This window comes from Phodopus roborovskii, unplaced genomic scaffold (genome assembly GCF_943737965.1).
Source record: "Phodopus roborovskii unplaced genomic scaffold, PHOROB, whole genome shotgun sequence".
Taxonomy (NCBI): domain Eukaryota; kingdom Metazoa; phylum Chordata; class Mammalia; order Rodentia; family Cricetidae; genus Phodopus; species Phodopus roborovskii.
The window spans coordinates 10883580-10904927 of record NW_026126413.1 but is presented as its reverse complement, the minus strand read 5'-3'; the positions used below and the strand labels follow the sequence as shown (position 1 = coordinate 10904927).

The window sequence follows — 21348 nt, the reverse complement described above, 5'->3', positions numbered from 1 at the left end:
GCCCATTTGCTGGCTTATCAATTAGCACTTTGGGTGGCACAGAATTTGTTAAACTCACAGAAGACTTTAGCCATTTTTGTCCTTTCTTAACCCTTCTTCCCCTTCACCCCAATTCATTTCCACATCCCTAATAGCCCCCTTTTATTTTCATGCCCTTTTAACGTGCTCCCATACATTCTACATATGTGAGAAAACAATTGTTTTTGTGAGACTTGCTTATTTTGGATAACACGATGATTTCTTGTCCTGCCCATTTACTCTCAGATAACATGATTTAATTCTTCTTTTGACCAGGTAAAACTCACTGGTGTGTGTGTGTGTGTGTGTGTGTGTGTGTGTGTGTGTGTGTGTTTAACAGTTTATTTTTTCATTTGTTGATGGGCACCTAGACTGATTGTGTTTTGACTGTTGTGAGTAGTATGTCAATAAACATGGATATAGAGGTATCTCATAGGAAAATTCTTATATTTTACTTTCAGGGAATTTTGTTAGTTAGCTATGTTTATTATTTTATTCTTTCTTTCTTTCTTTCTTTCTTTCTTTCTTCCTTCGTTCCTTTGTTCCTTCCTTCCTTCCTTCCTTCCTTCCTTCCTTTCTTTCTTTCTTTGTGTGTCAATGGATGCATATGCCACAGTACACATGTGAACATCAGAGGGGTAGATGCTCTCCTTCCACTGTATGCTCTAGGGATCAAACTCTGGTCCTTGGGCTTGTCAGCAAATGCCGTTAGCCGCCGAGCCATCTCACCAGCCCAGCAATTACTCACATACTTTTTGTTTTTACATGTTTGCAGCTTCTTCTACTGTCCAAAGTTGTTATAATTGATGAGCCTACATTGGCAATTTTAGTTTTAAATCTTCCCTACTGCATGTTATGCTAATTGGAAAGTATGGATAGTTGTATTAATGGTTCCACAGGTAGGCTGCCTATGAAGCAAAGCCACTCTCCTTAAAGCATCTACTGCCCCTCCTCTTTTGTCTTAGATGATCTGGAAGTCCCTCCCGTAAGTGCTGTGTTTTATACAACTTACTCACTATACAGTCAAGACCAGATTGACTTCTCTTTGGAACTGTAACAGTTCAGATGTTAATGAGGCACAACTTTGAGTATATCTGTGAGATCATTTCCAGAGAGAATCAATGACTAAAGAGAAAGGCCTGTCTTGGACATGGCAGAATCCTCCTGTGGGCTGGGTGAGTATGGGCATTTGCTTTTTCCTGCTTGTTGACTGTGGATGCAGGGTGACTAGCCACCTCATGCTCCCAGCTCCATGCCTTCCCTGCCATGGCAGATGAATACACAGCAAACATAAATTCCCTCCTCCATTAAGTTGCTTCTTGTCAGATATTCGATCATAGCAATGAGAAAAGAAACTAAGAAAATTTGTACCGGAACTGTGAGAAACCTGGCCGTGTGGTTTGTGTGCTTTGGAAACTAGTTTTCAGGATGAATATGGCAGAATTTGGAGCTGTGAATAACTGCTAGGATTCTTTGAGAAGAGTGCAATGGGCCATTGTAGTGACAGTTTGGCAGACCATATGCTAAGAGATACGTGGACAGTGATGACTGTCTTCACTGGGGTTCTCAGGGATGAACAAGGGCTCTGGCCAGAGCTGAGCTAGAGGCTGTTTATCTTATATTTTAATGAAGAATCTTGTTTATCTTACTCATGAATTAAAAATAGTGGACTACGTTATTTGGTGGAAGGTGGCATAACATTCAGAATGTGACATGGTTGATACTCACAACATTTACCAAGATTTGAAATGCAACACAGCAAATTGTGGGAGGGGAGGGAGAGAGAATGGGAGAGAACATGCAGAAAGATGAAAAATGTGCAGTTTGTCGAGGAAGAAAGAAGCTTGGGTGTTGACAGAGTGGCTACAATGTTAGAGACTAGTGCCATTAATGAGAAATCCTGGACTTTGTACTGCGATAATAGGAAAGATTCCTCGAGGACAATAGGGAAGAAAGTCCAGGATTGCCTGTGCAAACATATTCCCAGGATTGACTTTTAAGATACACAGAGATCAGCCCCACAGAAGCTGAGACAACTTTGAGCAGGAGGGCCAGGCTACATCTTAAGCTCCTAGCACAACAGAAGAGTAAGGGAGTCATGTAGGCTTTGGCCAAGGGTTCAGAATGCATCTGAGGCCAGGCATGGTGTGGTGGTGCAGGTTACCTGCAAAGGTTTGTGAAGCTGAGAAGGAGGAGCCTAATCTGCAATAGAGTCCTCAGGATATTGGGCATGCCAAAAAATATTGGATATCTACAGTGTAAAGCTACCACGTAAAAGAAAATACAGGAGTGTAAAAGAAAGGCCACATGCGCCCCAGGAACAGAGCTGGAGGAACAGAGTTGTGTAAACCTGTTGGAGTACCTGTGGTGTTCTCATAAGCCCCAGACGCTGGACATGGACCTGAAGGTTGTGACGTTTACTTTGTTGGATTTCGGTCTTTGACCTGACATTTCCTTACTATGCCCTCATTCCTCCATTTTGGAATGGGGACATTTACTTTTGTACCATTGTATATTGAAAGTATATAACTTGAAAATTATTTTAGAGGATTTATTTCAGGCTCACAGTTAAGAGATTTCTTTGAGTTTCAGATGAGAGTCTTTTGAACCGTGTTGGAACTGGTAATCTTAAGAGATGGACTAAAAATATTTTCCATTATAAGCCGGCCATGAGCTCTAAGTACAGGTGGAATGGTTTGGGTTAAAAGTGACTTGTGTGGGTATCAAGTTGAGAAGGGGTGTTTCCTTTCAATTGTCAACTCCATCGGGTTAAGAAACACCTGGGCATTATTGAGGCATGTCTTTGGGTGTGTCCAAAGAGGATTAACTAAGGAGACAAGACCTGCTCTGAATGCAGGTATCCTCCTGATGGGCTGGGGGAAGGGGAGAACAACTGAGTACCAACAGTTGCCAGCCTTGTTCTGCTCCCTGACTGTGAACACAGGGTGAGCCGGCCACTTCACTGTCCTGTCAAAGGACTGTGCCTTCTCAAACCGTGTGCCCAAGTCAACCTTTCCCCCTATGAGTTGTTTCTTGTTGGGTGTTTGGTCATGGCAGTGAGCCGGGATTTGCTGGCTCCTTTTTGTGTATGTCACACTTGTTTTATAAGCAAAGAAACTGATGCTTTACAGACTGAAGCATGTAAAAATCAAGCTTTGTTCCCTGTTAAGGGCGGATAGGCCCTCCCCATTCCAAAACAGGAGCGGTTTATTGAAAGTCACAGCCTGTTCAGTTCCTCTCTGTATGGATGGTTGTGTTCCCAGGACGTTAGAAGTCATACCTTTTAATGTGTGCCATCAGAGCAATTATAAGTAATTCTGTCTTAGTTACTTCAGACAACTCCCGCCACTAGCTAAACAAACAGGAAGAGACATTTATTTTTGTTCTTTTTCTTTTTTTCATTTTAATTAAACAGTCCTGCCTCTGCCAAACTGTATAACCCCTTTCCACAGTTTGTTTTCTTGGCTGCTGTTAAGAAATCCAAACCTTCTAACAAGCAGAATTATTTATCTATGTCACGATGCTTCCTATTTCAAGCTGTTTGCCTTCTTCTCTGTGCTGAACTTTACACCAAATGAGAGCGCTCTCTCTTTAGCACTCTGGTAATTCTTTTTCTGTGCTTTCTTTGACCATCAGAAGAGCCCACGTTCCCTGCCCTCTGTCCTCCTTCCTCTTGCAGGAGGAGTTCTGAGACTAGGGGAAGGGACTAGTGAGCTGCTTGATTATTACTGATCTCTCCCACTTTAGATGTGAGGATGGACCCCTCTGCCCCTCATAAATACAGACTAGATGCCTGGGACTAGCCGGACAGGCTTGAAAGTTTCTGCTACGGAGGAAGCAAGGCCCCCCACACTCTTCTTGATCAGCATTTAGAACATTGCAGCAGACACTAAGGAATAGTGTTCACATACTGAAACCATGCTTACCCTTACCATTGCTACTGTTTGAACTCCACGGGTTTAGATAGTCTCTCTCTCTCTCTCTCTCTCTCTCTCTCTCTCTCTCTCTCTCTCTCTCTCTCTCTCTCTCAGTTGTATTTTCCTTGGAAGAAAATTGCAACCTATACAAACATGGGACATTTCTCACCATATTCAGAAGGGATTTGTGGTGTAAAAATTCCATTTAGTGTGGCTGTCTGCTCAGTGTCTTGTGCTGATCGGCTCTCCTCCGCTGGCCAGTGTATGTGTGCGTGTGTGTGCAGGTGTGTGTTTGGTTTGTTACCTGATCCTAACAAGTCTCTTCCTGATTATTATTCAGAATAGGAAAAATAAGTACAAATGTTGTCAGACTTGTCCTGCGGGGAATCCGCGAAGAATGAAAGCCTTGATTTTTAAGCAAGTATAATGATCATAAACCTCAAGGGTAAAAGAAAGACCAAGTCTTTCCTGCCTAGTGTCCATGACGCATTAGGTTGAGTTTCCAGCACCTGGAGAGGAAAAGCCAACACAAGTCTTGTGGTTTTTATAAAGATGAGTTGAAGCATATTATACACGATTGCATGGTGACTGCATGCAGCCAGGGATGTGGGCCTGTTTTCAGATGATTTGGTATTTGGGCTGTTGTTTCACTATAGAGGGGTATGTGCTATGTCACATGACAAATGATAGCGCACACAGGGACTTAGTGGTACTTTACTGTGATAAGGACTCAAGTGTCGGTTCTTATGTATTTGAAATCTAAAGCCCTGTAGTCACTGAAGTAGATGTCGAGAAAGCTGGATAGACCTGTGAAAATGTAAAATGAGCAGTTTTATTTTGTATCCATGCACAGTGGGGTATTTATTTCTGTTGTGTTGGGATTTTGTTCCATGCTCCCTCCACAAATACTTCTCACACTCACATGACAAAGCTGTGCCTATGGTGGTCATATTAAGTCAGGTAACATGGCTGTAAACCCTTAGTGGCTTCAGGGGCTGGGGGTGGCAAGTCAGAAATTCACTGAGAAATTGAAGCTTGATTTAATAAAGATTTTTTGCATTGTGAGAGTAGGGTTAGAGATGGTGAGGGGGGATGGCAGGTTTAGACGGGGGCCTCCTTAGGAGCTGGCAAGGATCACGATAGTTTAGAATTAGATTTAGGGAGTCTCTGCACTGTCCATTGGTGGTTCCTGTCAAAGGGTTGATGAGTCTTGTGGGAAATCTCTGCAGTAAACAGCCACTGGTTTGCCTGGACAAGAGTCTCTGGCAATAGCGAAGTTATGTTAATGAAGTCAGTGGAACAATAAGGTCATGCTTTTGTGGACAGTGAGCTGTGTGGGAAGCTGGCATTTTTGTCCTTAATGTCCTAGCTGTATGTGGGAGCACCAAGTGGGAGTCCACAGCTTCTGTTGGGAGACTTCATTTAAGAGCTGTCCAAGACGGAACAGAGAGTGATGGGTGTTCTATATAGCAGCACTGTCCAGGATGAAAGCCAGCTTCCACAGGGGTTTGCCATTCGTGTGTAATTTCCTCTAATCTGTAAATGCTTAGCAAGGGTGCCAGGCACTGTGATGCTTGTGGGATCCCACAGGACAGAAGACAAGGTCCCTAGCCTGCTGGGCATTTCGTTCATTAACTTTCTTAGTTGTGGATATGGTCACTATCATTACTTCTAGACTTATCACCACAGAGCCGTAGTGACCAGCTCTTCATGTCTAGGCTGTTAGGAGAAGGTGTCCTTAAAGTGTGACCATGAATATAAAGTTCATGGGCCTGGTATGTATGTATGTATGTATGTATGTATGTATGTATGTTGTCTGTATCTTGTTGTGTTGCCCAGATTAGTCTCAAACTCCTGGGTATAAGTGGTCCTCCTGCCTCATGGTCCTGAGTGCTGGGATTCCAGGCAAGTGGCCCTACAGCCAGCCTGAATCTAGCTTATTTAATGTAAGAAAATGTTTTTATATTTTACATATTTACAGTACAGTATGTGTCGTGAATCACCTGTGTCTTAGGTACTGGGCTATTGTACTAGGGAGACAAGTGTACAAACGCTCTACAAATTACAGATGAAGTAAATACACATACACAATTGAGACTTTAATAGTTAATTATTTTTAAACTCTGCAAGTCTATGCATTACCAGCTACTGTCAAGAAGGAAAACCTTCAAGGGCCTGGCAGCCTATACGGTGAAAGTCAGGAAATGAGCCTAACACACAGCAGTAAACACCACAGTGGAAACTATCATGTTCAGGGCCATCTGCAAAGACATAGCACCAGGGTGCCTTTGGCAGTGTGGAGATGCTCCCGGGGATCTAATTGCTGGGCACACAAACCACCGTGACCACCAGTGGTCACAAGTGCTCTGCACTTAAGAAACTGCTTTCTGTCACAGCCTCTCATGAGGGAGGACTGGCTCCCAGGTTGAATGGTGGAAACAGAGTTTTCTTTGTGCCCTTAGCCTTGACAGCCTGCCTGGCCTGTGTGGCAGGATCTTCTCAGTGGATACCTTGGAAGCTGATGAGTGTATTTCCAAAGGATGATCTTTCCTGAGAACTTGGGTCCTCCGGTGATGTTCCTGCATCCTTGGCGGCAGCAGGATGTCACATAGTGGATGGAAAGAGCCATGAGTATCACAGCCCCAGTGCCCTCTGGCTCCCTGCCTTCCAGAAACATCCCAGGACCTCTCACCATTCCTAGAGCACGAGGTCAAGATGAGATGCTGAGATGCTTTTGATCCCTTCCAGCCATGATGCTTCTGTTACACCCAGTATATCATCTCTTGAATAAGACATACGAGACAGAGCTTATGAATGGAGGAACTAACATGACATTTTCCCTTTCCTTCAGTGTCTCTACACAGAGAGTCTCTGCTGCACCTGGCTGTGAGATGGGGCCTGCCTAAGCTTTTCCACTTTCTCTTGTGTCTCCCTGGGGGAGTCAAGACCTTGGAGCTACCCAATGAAGAGGGCACCACACCATTAGACTTAGCCTTGCATGGTGGACACTCCACACTGGTGGAAGACATCACAAAGTGAGTTCAATTGCTTAATAGTGTCTCTCTTAACCATGTCTACAGAGCCTGCCAAGCTTAATGGGAAGATGAGAATAACTAAACCATCTGCTAGTGTTGACTTATGTTTTTTTTTTCCAGCTAGTCTTCTTGTGTGTAGTACAAGTATATGCTTAGCTAGCGCATACATGGATACCTTTGTTGGGAGTATTGTGTGAGGGAGACACAGGGAAGATGATGAAAAAGGGTTGTAAGCAGTGGCCTACACTTTCCTTCAGGCTTTAGTTTCAACATCATCCCCTCAGCAAAGGCTTCTGGGTTATAGTCTTTTATGATTATGATTAATTTTACAATCACAATTTATAATTACACAGATATGACCATTTACTTTTTTGGCTGTCTTCTAAATCATGTGAGAGATGGGAACGTTTCTGATTTCCTTACTGGACTATTTCTAGTCAAATGCCAATGTCATAATTTTCATTGTAAGAACAGGCAACCCCTGTAGGAGTAGTCACCAGGGTTTAGTGAGCTAATGTAAGAGAGATAATCTGGTAACTCTGAAGTTGTCTGTGTCGGTAATATTCTCATCACTTCCGGTGACTGACCAGTGGATTATGTGCTCCTTTGGTTCAGATGAAATATTGTTCTAACTTATGAAGGAAGGAGCCATATATAGTAATTGTCTTGATATAACATGGTAAAATACAAATAATAAATAGAACAGTACAGTGAAAATTACAACAAAAAAATTTAAATATTGTTAGAGTATTATTACATGGTGTGTCTTTGTGGGATGGTTTTTCTTGTTTGGCTCATATAACTCAATGTAATTAATTTGATGCAATTAATTAATGGTAATTTGATGTCTAAGTGGCCATTAGGCAGAAACCAGAACTTTCTCTTTCTCCTCCCCTGCCTTATTTGATCAAACAGTCATTAACCAATGGACAAACCTCTCCAAAGGGAATTGTCTTTTCCTTTGGTTATGAACACAACTCTGTTTTCTTGGCTACAAAGGCCGAGCCAAGAACATGTCCTTTAACCGAGTTATGGTGGCTGGTGCAGTGTTCCCTCCTGGAGATAGACGTCTTTATCTCCTGGGTGCTTTGTACCTTCTTCCTGTTTCCAGCACCAGAAGATACTTTACATTTTAAAAGTTTATGTGTTTAACAGATCCACTCATAGGTGGAACTACAAGTAGACTCAATCCTGGCTACAAGAGTATGTGATCATATAATGTATGACAGAGGGTCCATGTTCTAAATTAATAGCTCTGCTATTGCTCAGGCTCACGGTCCTTTCGCTTGAGTGACTTGTTGGCATGAATCTTTCTAGAAGATTCTGGAGTCAGTGTGAAGACTGTGTCTTCGAGTATAACTGCTCTTTATAGATCTCGTTTTGTTACTCCGTCTGATGGAGATAAGTCAGCAGAGGCCCCTCAGTTTCAAATGGAGGTATGTCCTGTGAACCTATCTTAAGTTGAAAATAGCCCAAGTTGGCAATGCATTCATTGCCTTCTATACATCACTGGGCAACACGGTCCACTGTGGGAGATCAGATTTGTAGTCTCATGGCTGTGTGGCTGACTGTGGGATGAGGCTTTTTGCCACTGCCCAGCAGCTGGAGAGAGTAATACACTCTGTATGTACCCCACTCAAGCCTGTGTAAAAATCAAAATTCAAGTAACATTTCTAATGAATTCACATACAGCATTGTAGCATTGACAAATTAGAAATCAAGCCATCGTAAGTTACAGGCTCTTTAATATATTTCTGTAAAGCAAACATTCATTAACAAAATGAGAACCTGCCAGAAGAAGAAAGGGGCAGAGTTGGCTCTGTAAAGGCAGGGATCTGGGGACAGTCTGTTGGCAAGCGGCCACATGATGAACATCAATATTTTTCACCTGAGGCATCTTTACTGATACTATTGCATGATCTTATAAGTTATGCTGATTTATTCCTGTAATTCCAGCCATCAAGAAGGTGCATAACTAACACAGTTGTTCTTAGCCAGCCAAGACAGATGAGAAAATAACGTTATATTCAAGAACGTGGGCCTATTGTTTCATTGTTAATGAATGTGTTCAAGGCTATGACCTAATCAAATTTATGCACGAGGAAGTGAGTTAGCACAGTGGTACCAGTGTGTTAGGAATCCATCAGTTGTTTGTCACATCCAAACCTCCCCACTCTCCCTGGAGATCCTATCTATTTTCCATTATAATCACCTAACAAGCTATTGGTTGCCAGCTAATTTGTTCTACATGAGCTCAATTAAAGGGAGAGACATCTTTTTCTGACCAAAAGGGGAGTGAAATAGTGAGGCTCATTCCTATGCTTAAATATCAGGACTGTTTTATTATTTATAGGAACCTTTAGGACATACAGAGTTTTAAAAATCACCACTAAGTGGGACAATCAAGAGGGCTTGACCCAGATCTGTTTACACATGCTTATGTAATTGGGCGTGTAAGTGACTTTTAAGGATCACTTTCCATTTGGGTTTATACTCTCCAGGCAGGATGGGGGATGGCATCTGTGAAACCTTGTGGACTGACTTGTGATGGTTCAGTTTTCAGGGTAGCCGTTCCCCAGGCTTCTCTCGACTGCGTCTCAACGAGGATGCCTCGCTCAAGTTCGTTCACTCATCAGGAACATTGACTCTGACTGTTAACCACACAGCTGAGCATTTGCTGGAGGCAGATATCAAACTCTTCAGGAAGTACTTTTGGGACAGAACCTTCCTTGTCAAGGTTTGTACTGCATGTGACCAATGGTGCATGCTCCTTGAGTATGTCTGGGATCCGTGCACTGGTTTGGGATAGGGCTTGGTGGCTAACATGTTTATTTAGTTATTTTTTTTTTCCTAATGAAAACTTGAGGATGTGAAGTCAGAGCTCCCGCTGGATCAGCGGAATGGAGACCAGCACAGCTTTAGGCAGCACAGAAGCAGCAGCCCATAGATTGTTGTTTCGCTTGCATTTCTTCTGTTGTTGGCTTTGTTTTCTGAGCCAGGGCCTTGCTGTGTAGCCCTGGCTGTCCTTGCACTTAGAATCTTTATATCTCTGTACTTGAACTGCAGATGTGTGCTTCCATACCAGGCCCCCACAACTGAATCCTAATATTCTAATATGGTATGTGTTCTGTGAACTTATGGGCAGTTTTCTAGCTCTTATCCAAAACAGCGTATAGCATCTGTTGCTGGGCTTTCTTGTGGCTTAGGTGATTACCTGTGTCCTGTTTGCATATGAACAGGACAGGTGAGAACAGAGTCCTTTTAATAGGAGATTTACTCCTTCCTGTCATGGCTATGACACCAGATTTGAGGGCTATTATAGCATGCCCATCTCAGGATTAAAACCCTTTATCACTCCTAGTAGTTTGTAAATTCTGGTCAAATATAAAGGATACTTACATTTTTCATTTTTTAGCAAGCAAACGTGTTTTGAATATGACCTGGTTCAGTCTAGTGGACAGTGCTCAGGGCCCCTGATCCTGTGGTTTCCTGTGGGTCAAACACATCTACTTGTAAGATGGTTTTCCTAGGCTGTGCAAGCTTTCAACCAGATTAAAACATTAACCCAGAGAAACAGAAACCACTGTCCATCAGAGTTTGGCTTCCATGTTTATGTCATATAATTAAACTACAAATGCAGTTAAAATGCTTATATAGCAAATAAATATTATTGGCACATCCCATGTAAAATTTTATTTGCATAATTAAAATGAAACATGTTCTTCAGAGTCTGACTTTCATTTGGGTTTTAGGAAATTTTATGTGTCATAGGATTCTACGCAGTATATACAAGTAAGGTCTGAGGCTTCAAGCACTTGTTATTGTGATACTAAAGCATGCAGGCATTCCCGTGACTTGTCACAGAAGTACCGAATGGTGACGAGTCCCTGCCAGGAGATGCTGGGCTACACTTCACAATATTCTCAAGAGGAGTCTGGTCCCAGAAGCCCCACAGGACTACAGCCTGGCAACATGCATGGCCCCAGGAGAGCTGTTCAGAGAGCAGTGTGGCACGTGGTGATTAAACTAGAAAGAGTAGGACATGTTCTGTGTGCAGCCAAAACACTGGGCATTTGCGTCATTACAGAATCTTCCAGCTGGATTTGTTGATATTGCACACATTTGAGAAACTCATGGCACATTATTTCATTGCAGCGGGCTCTACAATAACAATGGCATGAGAGCTGAATGACCAGTTTCTGAGGTTTCGTTTCATGAAAAAAATAAGAGAACCAGTCAAGAACTAGGTGTGGTGGCTTGCTCCTGTAATCCATTGCTTGGGAAGTAAACAAGAAGGCTGGGAATGTAGGGAGATGCTCAGCATTCCTCTTGCCACTCAAAGTCATTCATGCCAACGGCCATGACAAATGCTTCTGTATGTTCTCGAATTGAAAATTGGTCATGCTGTATCTTATGTGGTTAGATGCTATTGTAAGTATAAGCAGTATAAGCAAAAGGCAGATTATTTTTATCAATCATTTATTTATTTTTACTATATGCATATGCATGTTATGTTTGCATGTATGTGTGTGCACCATGTGTGTGCCTGGTGCCTTTGGAACCAGAAGAGGGTGTTGGAATCCCTGGAACTAGACTTAGGGGTGGTTGTGAGTTGCCATGTGGTTGCTGGGAACTAAATAGTAATTATCTGCAATAGCAGAAATGGCTCTTAACCAATGAGTTGTTTCTCTAGCTCCCAAAGGCAATTCTTATTTGGGATGTCTAACTACACTTTGTCAATTGTGAATAATAAATATTAATGTGATTACATATGGGATATGCATACAGTATATTCATGCTAACCCAGGAGTGGTGACATACATACATACTTACATACATACATATTTCTATAATTCCAGTACTCTGGGGGCTAAGACGGGGAGATTACAAGTTTTAGGCTACACACTGAGATCCTGTTTCAAAACACAAGAAGGGAAGAGAGAAAGGAGGGAGGGGAAAAATAATTCAAGCTGTATTTAATCTGATATGTACTGAAATCTGTTTTTTTGTGTGACCATGATTTGAGCAGCTGCTCTGTGAACACGGAACAACAGCCATACTCTGTCCCCTCAAGGAGACATGCTCATTCTAAATGGTCTGGGCATGTCACTGTTACCTGCATCTCTGCAAAACTTAATCCCAAGACCTTGTCAAATCCTTAGCTGCCTTCGCATGCACCAGAACTGTGCCTCTTATCAGTTTCAGAAGCCATACTTGGTCAGAGATGTTAATGTTTTATGTTTTCACTCTGTCTTGTAGTTGATGATGACAACGCCATGACAATTTGTAATAAATACTTGTCTTAGTCACTGTTCTGTTGCTGTGAAGAGGCACCATGATCAAGGCAGCTTATAAAAGAAAGCATTTAACTGGGGTTTGCTTACAGTTTCAGAGGGTGAGTCATGACCATCATGGTGGGAAACATGGCTTAGAAACATCAGCTAAGAGTTTACATCTGACCCTTAAGCAGGAGGCAGAGAGACAGAGAGACAGATAGAGAGACAGAGATACAGAGAGACCCAGATACAGAGGCCAGAAACAGACTGGGCCTGGCATAGGTGTGTCACTGGGGGGGGGGGTGACACTCCAACAAGGCCACACCTCCTAATCTTTTCCAAAACGGTTCCACTACTAGGGACCAAGCACTCAAACACATGAGCCTATGGGGCCATTCTCCTTCAAACCACCACAGTGCTAAAAACCAAACCCTTGCTAAATATCCAAACTGTAGTGACAAATGTTAAGAAATTTGGACTGCAGCCTAGACACAGGGGTGTGGGGTGGAGAGCTGCCTCAGCTGGTTGATGGGACAGACTTAGCAGACTTCTATGGGAGACCTTGCCCTCTCTGAGGAGCAGATGGGAGGAGGGTGGAGTGGAGGGAGTGGGAGGAGAGGAGGGAGGAGGAGCTGGGATTGGAATGTGGGAAAATGAATGAATAATAAATACATCTGGGCTGACAAAGTAGCTTGGAAGGTAACCGCACTCGCAGCCAAACCTGATGACCGGAGTTTAATTGGCTGGGACACACGTAGTGGAAGGAAAGCATTAACTCCTGTCAGTTGTCCTCTGTTCCACACACACACACCAGCACATGCATGCCACACACATAGACACACATACAAAATAAATACATACTAAATAAATTTAGTGAAGGACTTAAAGAATTGAAAAAGGTAGTCACGTGCTATATGTGTGTATAGAACTCTAAATATAGCTAAGTATATGTTTTTGTTTGTGTTTTATTTTGTTGTGTTGTGTTGTGTTGGGGATTGAACTCAGAGCCTTTCACATATGCAAGGGCAAGAACTCGCTGGTAACTTCTGTTTTTAAAAATGTTTTTAAAACGTATCAGTCATTATGGTCCTAGCACTGAGCTATAAGGAATAAGACAACTAGGAAATTTAAAGTTGTATTCCAGAATGGTCATAAGAATAAAAGTTCTTTATACTTCTCATTTATATGAAAACGTTAGGTGTTTTATTTCATGTTTAGTTTTGTAATCAGAAACCAGTGTTGCCCGATGCCCTTTTCTCACTCAGGCTTGGCAACTCCCTTCAATGGAAGACAGGTTCAAGGTCAAGGTAAGCAGCAGGCAGATGGTTAACTCAGGCCTTGAGCTTGTATGAAGACCCCCTCTTCCAAGCTTCACTTCTTATGCTAGGTGCCACCCTGCTCCAGTTTGTTCTCCGATGTCATGATAAACGCCACTCCCAAAATCAACATGGGGCGGAAGGAGGTTATTTGGCTAACACTTCCATGTCGGTCTACCGTTAGGAGTGTCAGGACAAGAACTCAAGGCAGAAGCCTGGAGGCAGGAACCATGGAAGAATGCTGCTTACTGGCTGGTTCATTGGCTCGTGCTCCACTTTCTATCTTTCTTAAAATAAAACAAACAAACAAAAACCAAAAACAACTTATTTTAGAGTACTTGTTTTGCCTTATGTGTATGAATGTTTTGCCTGTGTATGTATACTGTGTGCATGCCTGATACCCGCAGAGGTCAGAAAATATGATCAGATCCTTGGAAGTGCAGTTGTGGATGGTTGTGAGCCACCAGGAAGGTGCTGGGGACTGAACCCAGGTACTGTGGAAGAGCAGCCAGTGCTCTTAACTGAGTCATCTTACCTGCCTAGGGATGATACTGCCTACAATCAGTCATCAGTCAACATGGTCTCTTGTAGACATGGCCATAGGCCAGTCTGATCAAGAGAATTCTTCAACTGAGAGCCCCTCTGCCCAGGTGACTCCAGGCTGTATTAAGTTGACAATAAAAACTAACTAGATCACACTTCCTTGGTAGATGTGGTCTAGTCCTTTCCTAATCTCATGGGGCCCAAAAGAGAGGGAAGCACATCTTACTGGGGACGCTGGCAAAGGTATCTTACCGTGCATGCCTAGGCCCTTAGTGCCCACTGCCCCTTTGTAATTTTGGTACATATTCTGCCCTTAGGATGTTCTGAGATAGTGAATGAGTCACTCAATTTACCAGCATAATTTTGTGGTAGAATTTGCCAACTTTGGTAGTTGTGTGGTTTTCTTCCCAAGGAGAATGAAGATTTATTGTAGAACCTATGCTGATACCATATTGGGCTGCTTAACAGTTCAGCTCATTATCATCTAATCCTTTGTTTCTTTATATTTTCATGGGCCAAGGGAATCTCAAGAGCAAATTATTATGCCCACAAGAAGGCAGCTTTTTGCCTTGCCCTTGAGGTGGCTCAGCAACTTGGATCCAGCCGGGAACAGTCCGTGCCAGCCTGCATACTTTTTGACTGGTGGTCACTCTGGATACACCCTGACTGTGGTCCTTCCTCCCCATCAGCTCCTCTCTCATCACCTGTGTAAGATGTGGGTATAGGACACTCCAGTAGGGCAGGTGTAACAACACTCAGTTCTCCCTTTTTGTGTCAAGGTCCTTCCTGTGGTCCATACACAGTATTCCCGAGAAACTTGTGGCTATGAACAGCAGAAAAAAAATGAGGGTTTATGACAAGGCTTTTACCCTTGCCCCTGGGTTTCATTTGACTTGCCATCATCCTTGGATACTAGCTGTGTGCTCCTCTATCAGAGTTTACCTCCTCCCCCCAATACATACTGTCCTTGCCAGCTTTCCCAGCTCTGAGGTTTGTAATGGTACTTTTTACCTTTCTTTTGCATATCTGGGGCCCAAAATAGTTTTCAGTGGTTTAACCCTTCACCCCCTTATCTTCTAGGCTCTTGAGCAAGAAGCCAAGACAGAAGAGAGACCAACCATGCCTTCTGGAGCTGCAGAAACTGAAGAAGGTATGCCTGTCCTTGTCCCATGTTGGGAACCCAGAAAATGCAGGGGTTGCTAGCCAGTCTGTTTCAGTGCACACTAAAGCATAGCAGGAAATAAGGGGTGTGGAGGCAAGATCTGGGGTTCATGCACAGTGCACCATTTGTTTGCTTCTTACTCAGCTAGCGTTTACCCATTTGCTAGCTCTGAGCCAGGTCCTTGTGGTCCAGATCTTCAGAGCTCCATCTCAGCCATGTGGTGTGTGTGTGTGAGTGTGTGTGTGTGTGTGTGAGTGTGTGTGTGTGTGTGTGTGTGTGTGTCCGTCCCTATGTCCTGGGTTCCTTCTTCCAAAGTTAGCTTTGTTCATTCTTTCCTTCTTCCGTCAAGCATTTGCTACTTTGCTCGTTCAAGCGTTGTATAACTGCTCCTCTGGGCTAGACTGGTGGATTTTCCTGGGGATACTTCCAAAAGCAGAAGAGTATGCTTGTTGGCATGAGGAATGGGGAAGAACTGTTGTTATCTAGAGATGAGGTACCAGGGGTGTTTGTCAGGGTGCAGAATAGTTCTGAAAACCCAGGCGTTGGTCCTATAGAGCTGCTACCAAGTTTGAATGCAGTTCTGCTAATGCTATTATTCCACATCAAGGCACAAGGGGTCACTCAGATGCCCTTTTTGCCATCAGGAATGTCATTGCTCCTCATTCTGTTCAATGTGGCACATTTTTTTGGTGGGGGTGCATATTTTAAAAAATGCCTTACTATAGTTCACATATTTTCCCTATGCAAATAAACATGTAGTAAGTTTAATACTAGGCACATATTTTGTAGGAATCATTTTTATGGGTTTTTTTTTGCATATTATTGTTTCTCCTGTGAAATAAAATCTTAATTTCCCTCCAAATCCAGGCATTAGAGGAATCTTATCACCAGGTACATAGGAAACATTGTGTTTTGTTTGTTGCTATTGTTTGTTTTCAGTATAAGCATTTGTTGGGAAGGAGATCTGACAGGGGCATCAGTCCTTCTTGGCCCTGGCCTTCCTCATGGCCCCCATCTCGTTGCTCATCTCTTTCCACTTCCTCTTAGCGCGCTTGTGTGTGCCCACTTCTTGATGAACTTGCACATGCGCTTGTTTTTGGACACCTTGAGCAGCTGCATGGTATGTTGCTCGTAGGGCACAGAGCTGCATGCCTCCTGAATCATGTCCCACATGAACTTGGTGTCACTGGTAAGGCCCTGTGGTGCCTGCTGCCTGTGCCTGGGCTCGCTGATGCTCTCCATCACCTTGTGGCTTTTGTTGAGGCCCACAGCTGTGGTGGAGCCCAGGGCTATGCCTGCTGCTCTTTGATGGTGGCCTGCTACAGCACAGAAAAGCATTGTTAATGCTGAAATACAAATGATGTTACTTGTTTCTTTTGCTGCATACTGTAGCTAGGGTATTATATTCATATTTTAGCTAGGATATTAGACTGATTTTCCTATTTTGAAATTATGAGTACATGAAAGGTTATTCACATGTGGAATAGAATTAATTATCAATTTAATTTGGGGATAGTGATGGGACTTCCTGAAATATGCGAAGAATGCAAAGGATTGCCAGTCTGATGGCACTGAGAATCTCAGTTTCTCACGCTGGAGTCAGGGACAGAAGAAGCCAGACCCTTGTTTCTCTGCCGTGAGTGTTAACAGCTGGTTAATATTGTGATCCTCTACTTAGTTAGCAGCACGGAGCAGCTGCATTCCGAGTATTTGACAGAAGCCTTGGAGAAAGAGTATAAAGACTTGCTGGGCTCCGTGTGGCATACACACACACACACACACACACACACACACACACACACACACACACACACCGCACCTGCTGCTGGGTCCAACAAGGGACTGAGCCTGCTGGGCCTGGGGGAGGAAGGATTGCCATGGTTCTGCTCTGGCAGGGCTACTGCTGGATGCTCTGCCTGCCCAGGGAGATGGTCTAGATAATGTTATGTTTTCTCTTTGGAGATTATGTGAGAGACTTCTTCCTGGTCCACTTCTACTGCTGTAACTGTAGCCAGTCAGGTTTCTTACTTGGCTGATGGACAAACTTGGTTATAAGATTCTGACTTGCCAGTTCAGAGTGCTTCCGCATCTCTATATCACCTCTGGCCCCTTTAAAAGCCAACTTCTGATTTTTTTTTTTAAAGAAAGATTATCTCATGCATCTTTCTTCCCCTATTCTCACCTTTAAACTAGTTTAGATTAAAAGGAAGTCTAAACAAGCACTGGATTTTGGAGTTCTTGAGCTGGGGTGTGGGTGTGAGTGGTTTGCTGTTGTGGCTGGACAAGGAAACAAGCTCTCTAGGCCGACTATGGGAAGTGCTCCATGAGTCATTTGCAAATACTGCTTCAAGCATGTTGTAGCTTGTAACAGTGGCATGATCAATGCAGATGTCATATGTCCCTGGAGTTCGGATCTTAGTGAGGGAAGGGATCCCAGATAGAGGGGATGGATGTGGAGGATTCAGGCCATTTTCCCATCGGCATACCCATGTGTGGTGGTAGAATACCAAGAACACAGGCTTGAGAGCAGCTATGTTAACAGGGCTTCAGGAAGACTCAGTGGGTTGGAGCTTCTCCCTGAGAATTCTGGGAGCTGTTTTAAACAGCTTTTTGGAAAGGTCACCCTGGGAGAATGGAGATTCCAGTTGAAAGTCCAAAAGAAAGGCAAGGAAAGCCATAGGTCTTTAGAAAGTCATGCAGAAGGGCTGTACCGTAGCAAAGTAAGGCCAGGGCTGAGGTGGGGCTAGATGAACGCTGTCTTAGGTGAGGTTGGGAGAGATGAACGTTGTGGGGAGTGCGATGTGGGAGGAAGGGGAGTTCTGTGCCTGGGTGTGTTTCTGGGGGGTCTAGAAGGCAGGTCTATGACACATAATGTACTCAGTTTTAGACAGGTTGAGTTTGATGGGTCTATGGGACAATCAGGTGAACAGGACTGCAGACACCAGACCAAAAGAATTTGGCAAGAATCCCAAGTCCACTAGGTCCACATAACTAACAGGCAAATTTTGTAGACCTAGAATGTGTTGAACGAGTCATAGAAGCTGTTTGTACCTTCCAGTAGAGGGCAGTGTTCCACTAGAGTGAAGCCACTTAGGTTTCTTCCTTCCAGAAGACTCAACTGGAAAGCATCCTGAAGATAAAAGTGTCCTCTTTTATTTCTTCTTAATGTTAACCTGCCTGTCTCTTTGAGGTACATTGGCGATCAGATAGATTGTGCTCCTCTCCCTGCTGTGGTAATGAGTTGGGGTGGAGGGACTTGTGTGAGCAGTGGAAATTAACTTTGCTGTCTTTGTGAGTGTGATAAATGATTTTATTATTATTATTGTGAAGCAATTATGGTTTTATAATTTCATGATTGCAATTGTACTTGAAGAATAATGGGAAGTTATTCTGAACAAATTAAACGGCTCTATCTAGTCACTGATCTTTTGTGGTGGAGAGACACCATGACCAAGGCAACTCTTTTATAAAAGAAAGAATTTAATTGGGGGGCTTGATTATAGTTCCAGAAGTTTAGTGGAACATGGCAGCATCCACGCACTGGGGCAATAGCTCAGAACTACATGCTGGTCTGCAGGCAGAGAGAGAAGAGCATGAGGGAGGGACAGAGGGAGGGATTGGCATGTACTTTGACACCTCAAAGCCCACCCCACCCCCAGTGACACCGCTCTTCCAGCAAGGACACACCTCCTAGTCCTTCTAATCCTTTCAAAGAGTTCCATTCCCTGGTGACTAAGCACTCACATACATGAGACTATAGGGCCACTCTCATTCAAGCCACCATAGACCCCAAAGTCATTTGAAAAGAAATAAGCTCCATTCTCCATCCAGCCTTTTTAGTCTTATTCTTATTGGTCTCTTTATGCTAAGATTTTCTTTTGTTTTATTTCCCAAATTCCTTGAGAAAGGGTCTCATGTAGACCAGTCTGGCCTTCAATTTGTTATGTAGCCAAGGATAACTTTAATTTTATTATCTTCCTGTCTCTACCACTCAAGCTCTGAGATTACAGGTATGCACCTCTGGATCTACTTTATAACCTAGGATTTTCTGCAGAGCAATGCACTGAGCTAGATGTTCTGAAAAGTAAGGCCTCTAGTACATAGAAAACACTCTCTGTGAGACCTAACTTAAGAGATCCAGAATGCATCTGATTCGTCACAGAGTCTAGTAAGTCAAGAATTAGGAGCTTGGGTAGCTTCGTTTAACTCAGCTGGTTAGCGAAAGATCCTTAGGAGGTGGTCTGAGGAAAGTACTCTGGAGGATGATGCCAGTGAACATCTCCCCTGCCCCTTCCTCATGCTGCATTTCCTTTTTCACTGACACCTGGATTCTCAGCATCTGTCAGTAGTATTCTCTGCTAGTGGTCTAGGGAGGTGAATGTGTCTATGGAACTATAATCAGGGTCATCTCGTCCGGGTGAAGCATCTGTACCTCCCAATGCTCTGGGAAAATTCCCTTTATATTTGTGTGCTTTTGAGACCCAGGCCTTCCTGTATATGAGGCCACTTGACCTCTCTACCTCTGAATGCTGGCATTAAATTGTGAGCCCCCCACACCTGGTTCCCACAGTTTTTGCTGTATAAGAGGCCCTACTTGCTTGGAAACTTTTGGTCACAGTGCAAGCTGAGAACTCTTACAGCCCAGGTACCCCTGTTTAAATCTAGGTTCTTTTTCACTATTTTTAGTATTTATTTTTATTACCATATATTAACTATGCAAATGAGTGGATTTGGTCATGGTCTGTGTAAACAATATAGTGTGATTATACTAATCCATTAAAAATTGTTTTTGTAGATGGAATATACCATCTGTGTGGTACGCTGTCTCAACTTCTGTCACATTGGTCTGTGACTTTATTATAATAGCTCCTTCTCGTAATATCGCCCTCCATAGCTTCATTAACAAGGAAACAGGAAATGGGGAATGGAACATGAGTTCTAACAGGGTAAAACTATTTCCTTTGGGACTGGGCAGGCTCAGCTGTTTGCCTGTGTGGATTTGATGAGAGGCCAAGAACCTACCACAAGACAAAGCCTGGGCAGGCAGCTGGAGTCCTATGGGTTCTCTCCTTGTATGGTAAATAACTGTAGCATGATAAATGAGAGACCCAGAGACTGATATTGGGGTTCAAGCCTCAAGCTGAAGATCAGAAAAACGAAGCAGCCAGCCACTAGCTCTTACCTCTACCTCAGACTGAAAGGCCATCCTAGCTCTACCAAACCTCAGACTGCAGTTCCAGACTACCATGCTCTCCTCAGTGTGGCTGGAGAATGCCGAGACTGGCTCTGAAGATCCTGCGCCTATCTTTTATACCTCTCGTGCTGGCATTAAAGGCTCTGTCGCTGTTTTAGACGGATTTAATCTCATGTAGCCCTGGGTAGCCTTGAACTCAGAGAGATCCATCTGCCTTTGCCTCCTGAGTCTTGGGATTAAAGGTGTGTACCACCACTGCCTGATTTCTAGAACTTGAGGCTGACATTGCTTTCTGAATCCTCAGGCACGCTTTAATAAATCATGAAGAATATATCACCATATATAACTATGTATTTTGTGCCTAGTTTGTATTGGGCACTATTGTAGGCCTGGAGATTCAGCAATAACCAAAAGCAAGCTACGCGTTCCCTGCTCTCAGTCCTACTCTTAGTAATTTCCTCCAGCATTTTCGAAGACTTGCTGTATGGCAGGCCTTGTCCTAGGCACCGAGTCTGTGGGTGTGAACCGAAGGAAGTTGTAGGCACTCATGGAGCACATGCACTCGTGGCCATGGGGAAGGGACATTTCTGAGAGTTAAGAATTGACTTTTCTTCATGAGGAGTGGCTCAGAAGAGGTTTTCTTAAGTAGCATGTCTTGTCTATGCAGTGAGAAGTCAGCTGGTTACCTAACATTTCACCCACTGCACTCCAAAACCACTTCGGGATGAGCGAATCTATTTATTGCATGTTCACACTGCCGGTCTCGAATGTTCTCTGGTGTTTGTGTGATGGAAAATGTGTAACATCAGGATCCTTGCCTGGAAATGCTAATCTCAAGCTTTTGTCGCTGGGAAGTTGGTGGCCGCATGCTCAGACTCGTCTCGATG

General features: G+C 43.5%; 1 protein-coding gene across 2 annotated transcripts in view; it reads left to right on the top strand.

Annotated features, from left to right (window-relative positions):
- The window catches only part of Arhgef28 (Rho guanine nucleotide exchange factor 28), a 286411-nt gene that overhangs the window by 127921 nt on the left and 137142 nt on the right, over nt 1-21348 (top strand). For both annotated transcript variants that reach the window (XM_051183017.1, XM_051183018.1), the window contains exons 5-7: nt 6787-6970; nt 9527-9707; nt 15186-15255. In XM_051183017.1, coding sequence (XP_051038974.1) covers nt 6787-6970; nt 9527-9707; nt 15186-15255 — 435 coding nt within the window. The remainder of the gene's footprint in view (nt 1-6786; nt 6971-9526; nt 9708-15185; nt 15256-21348) is intronic.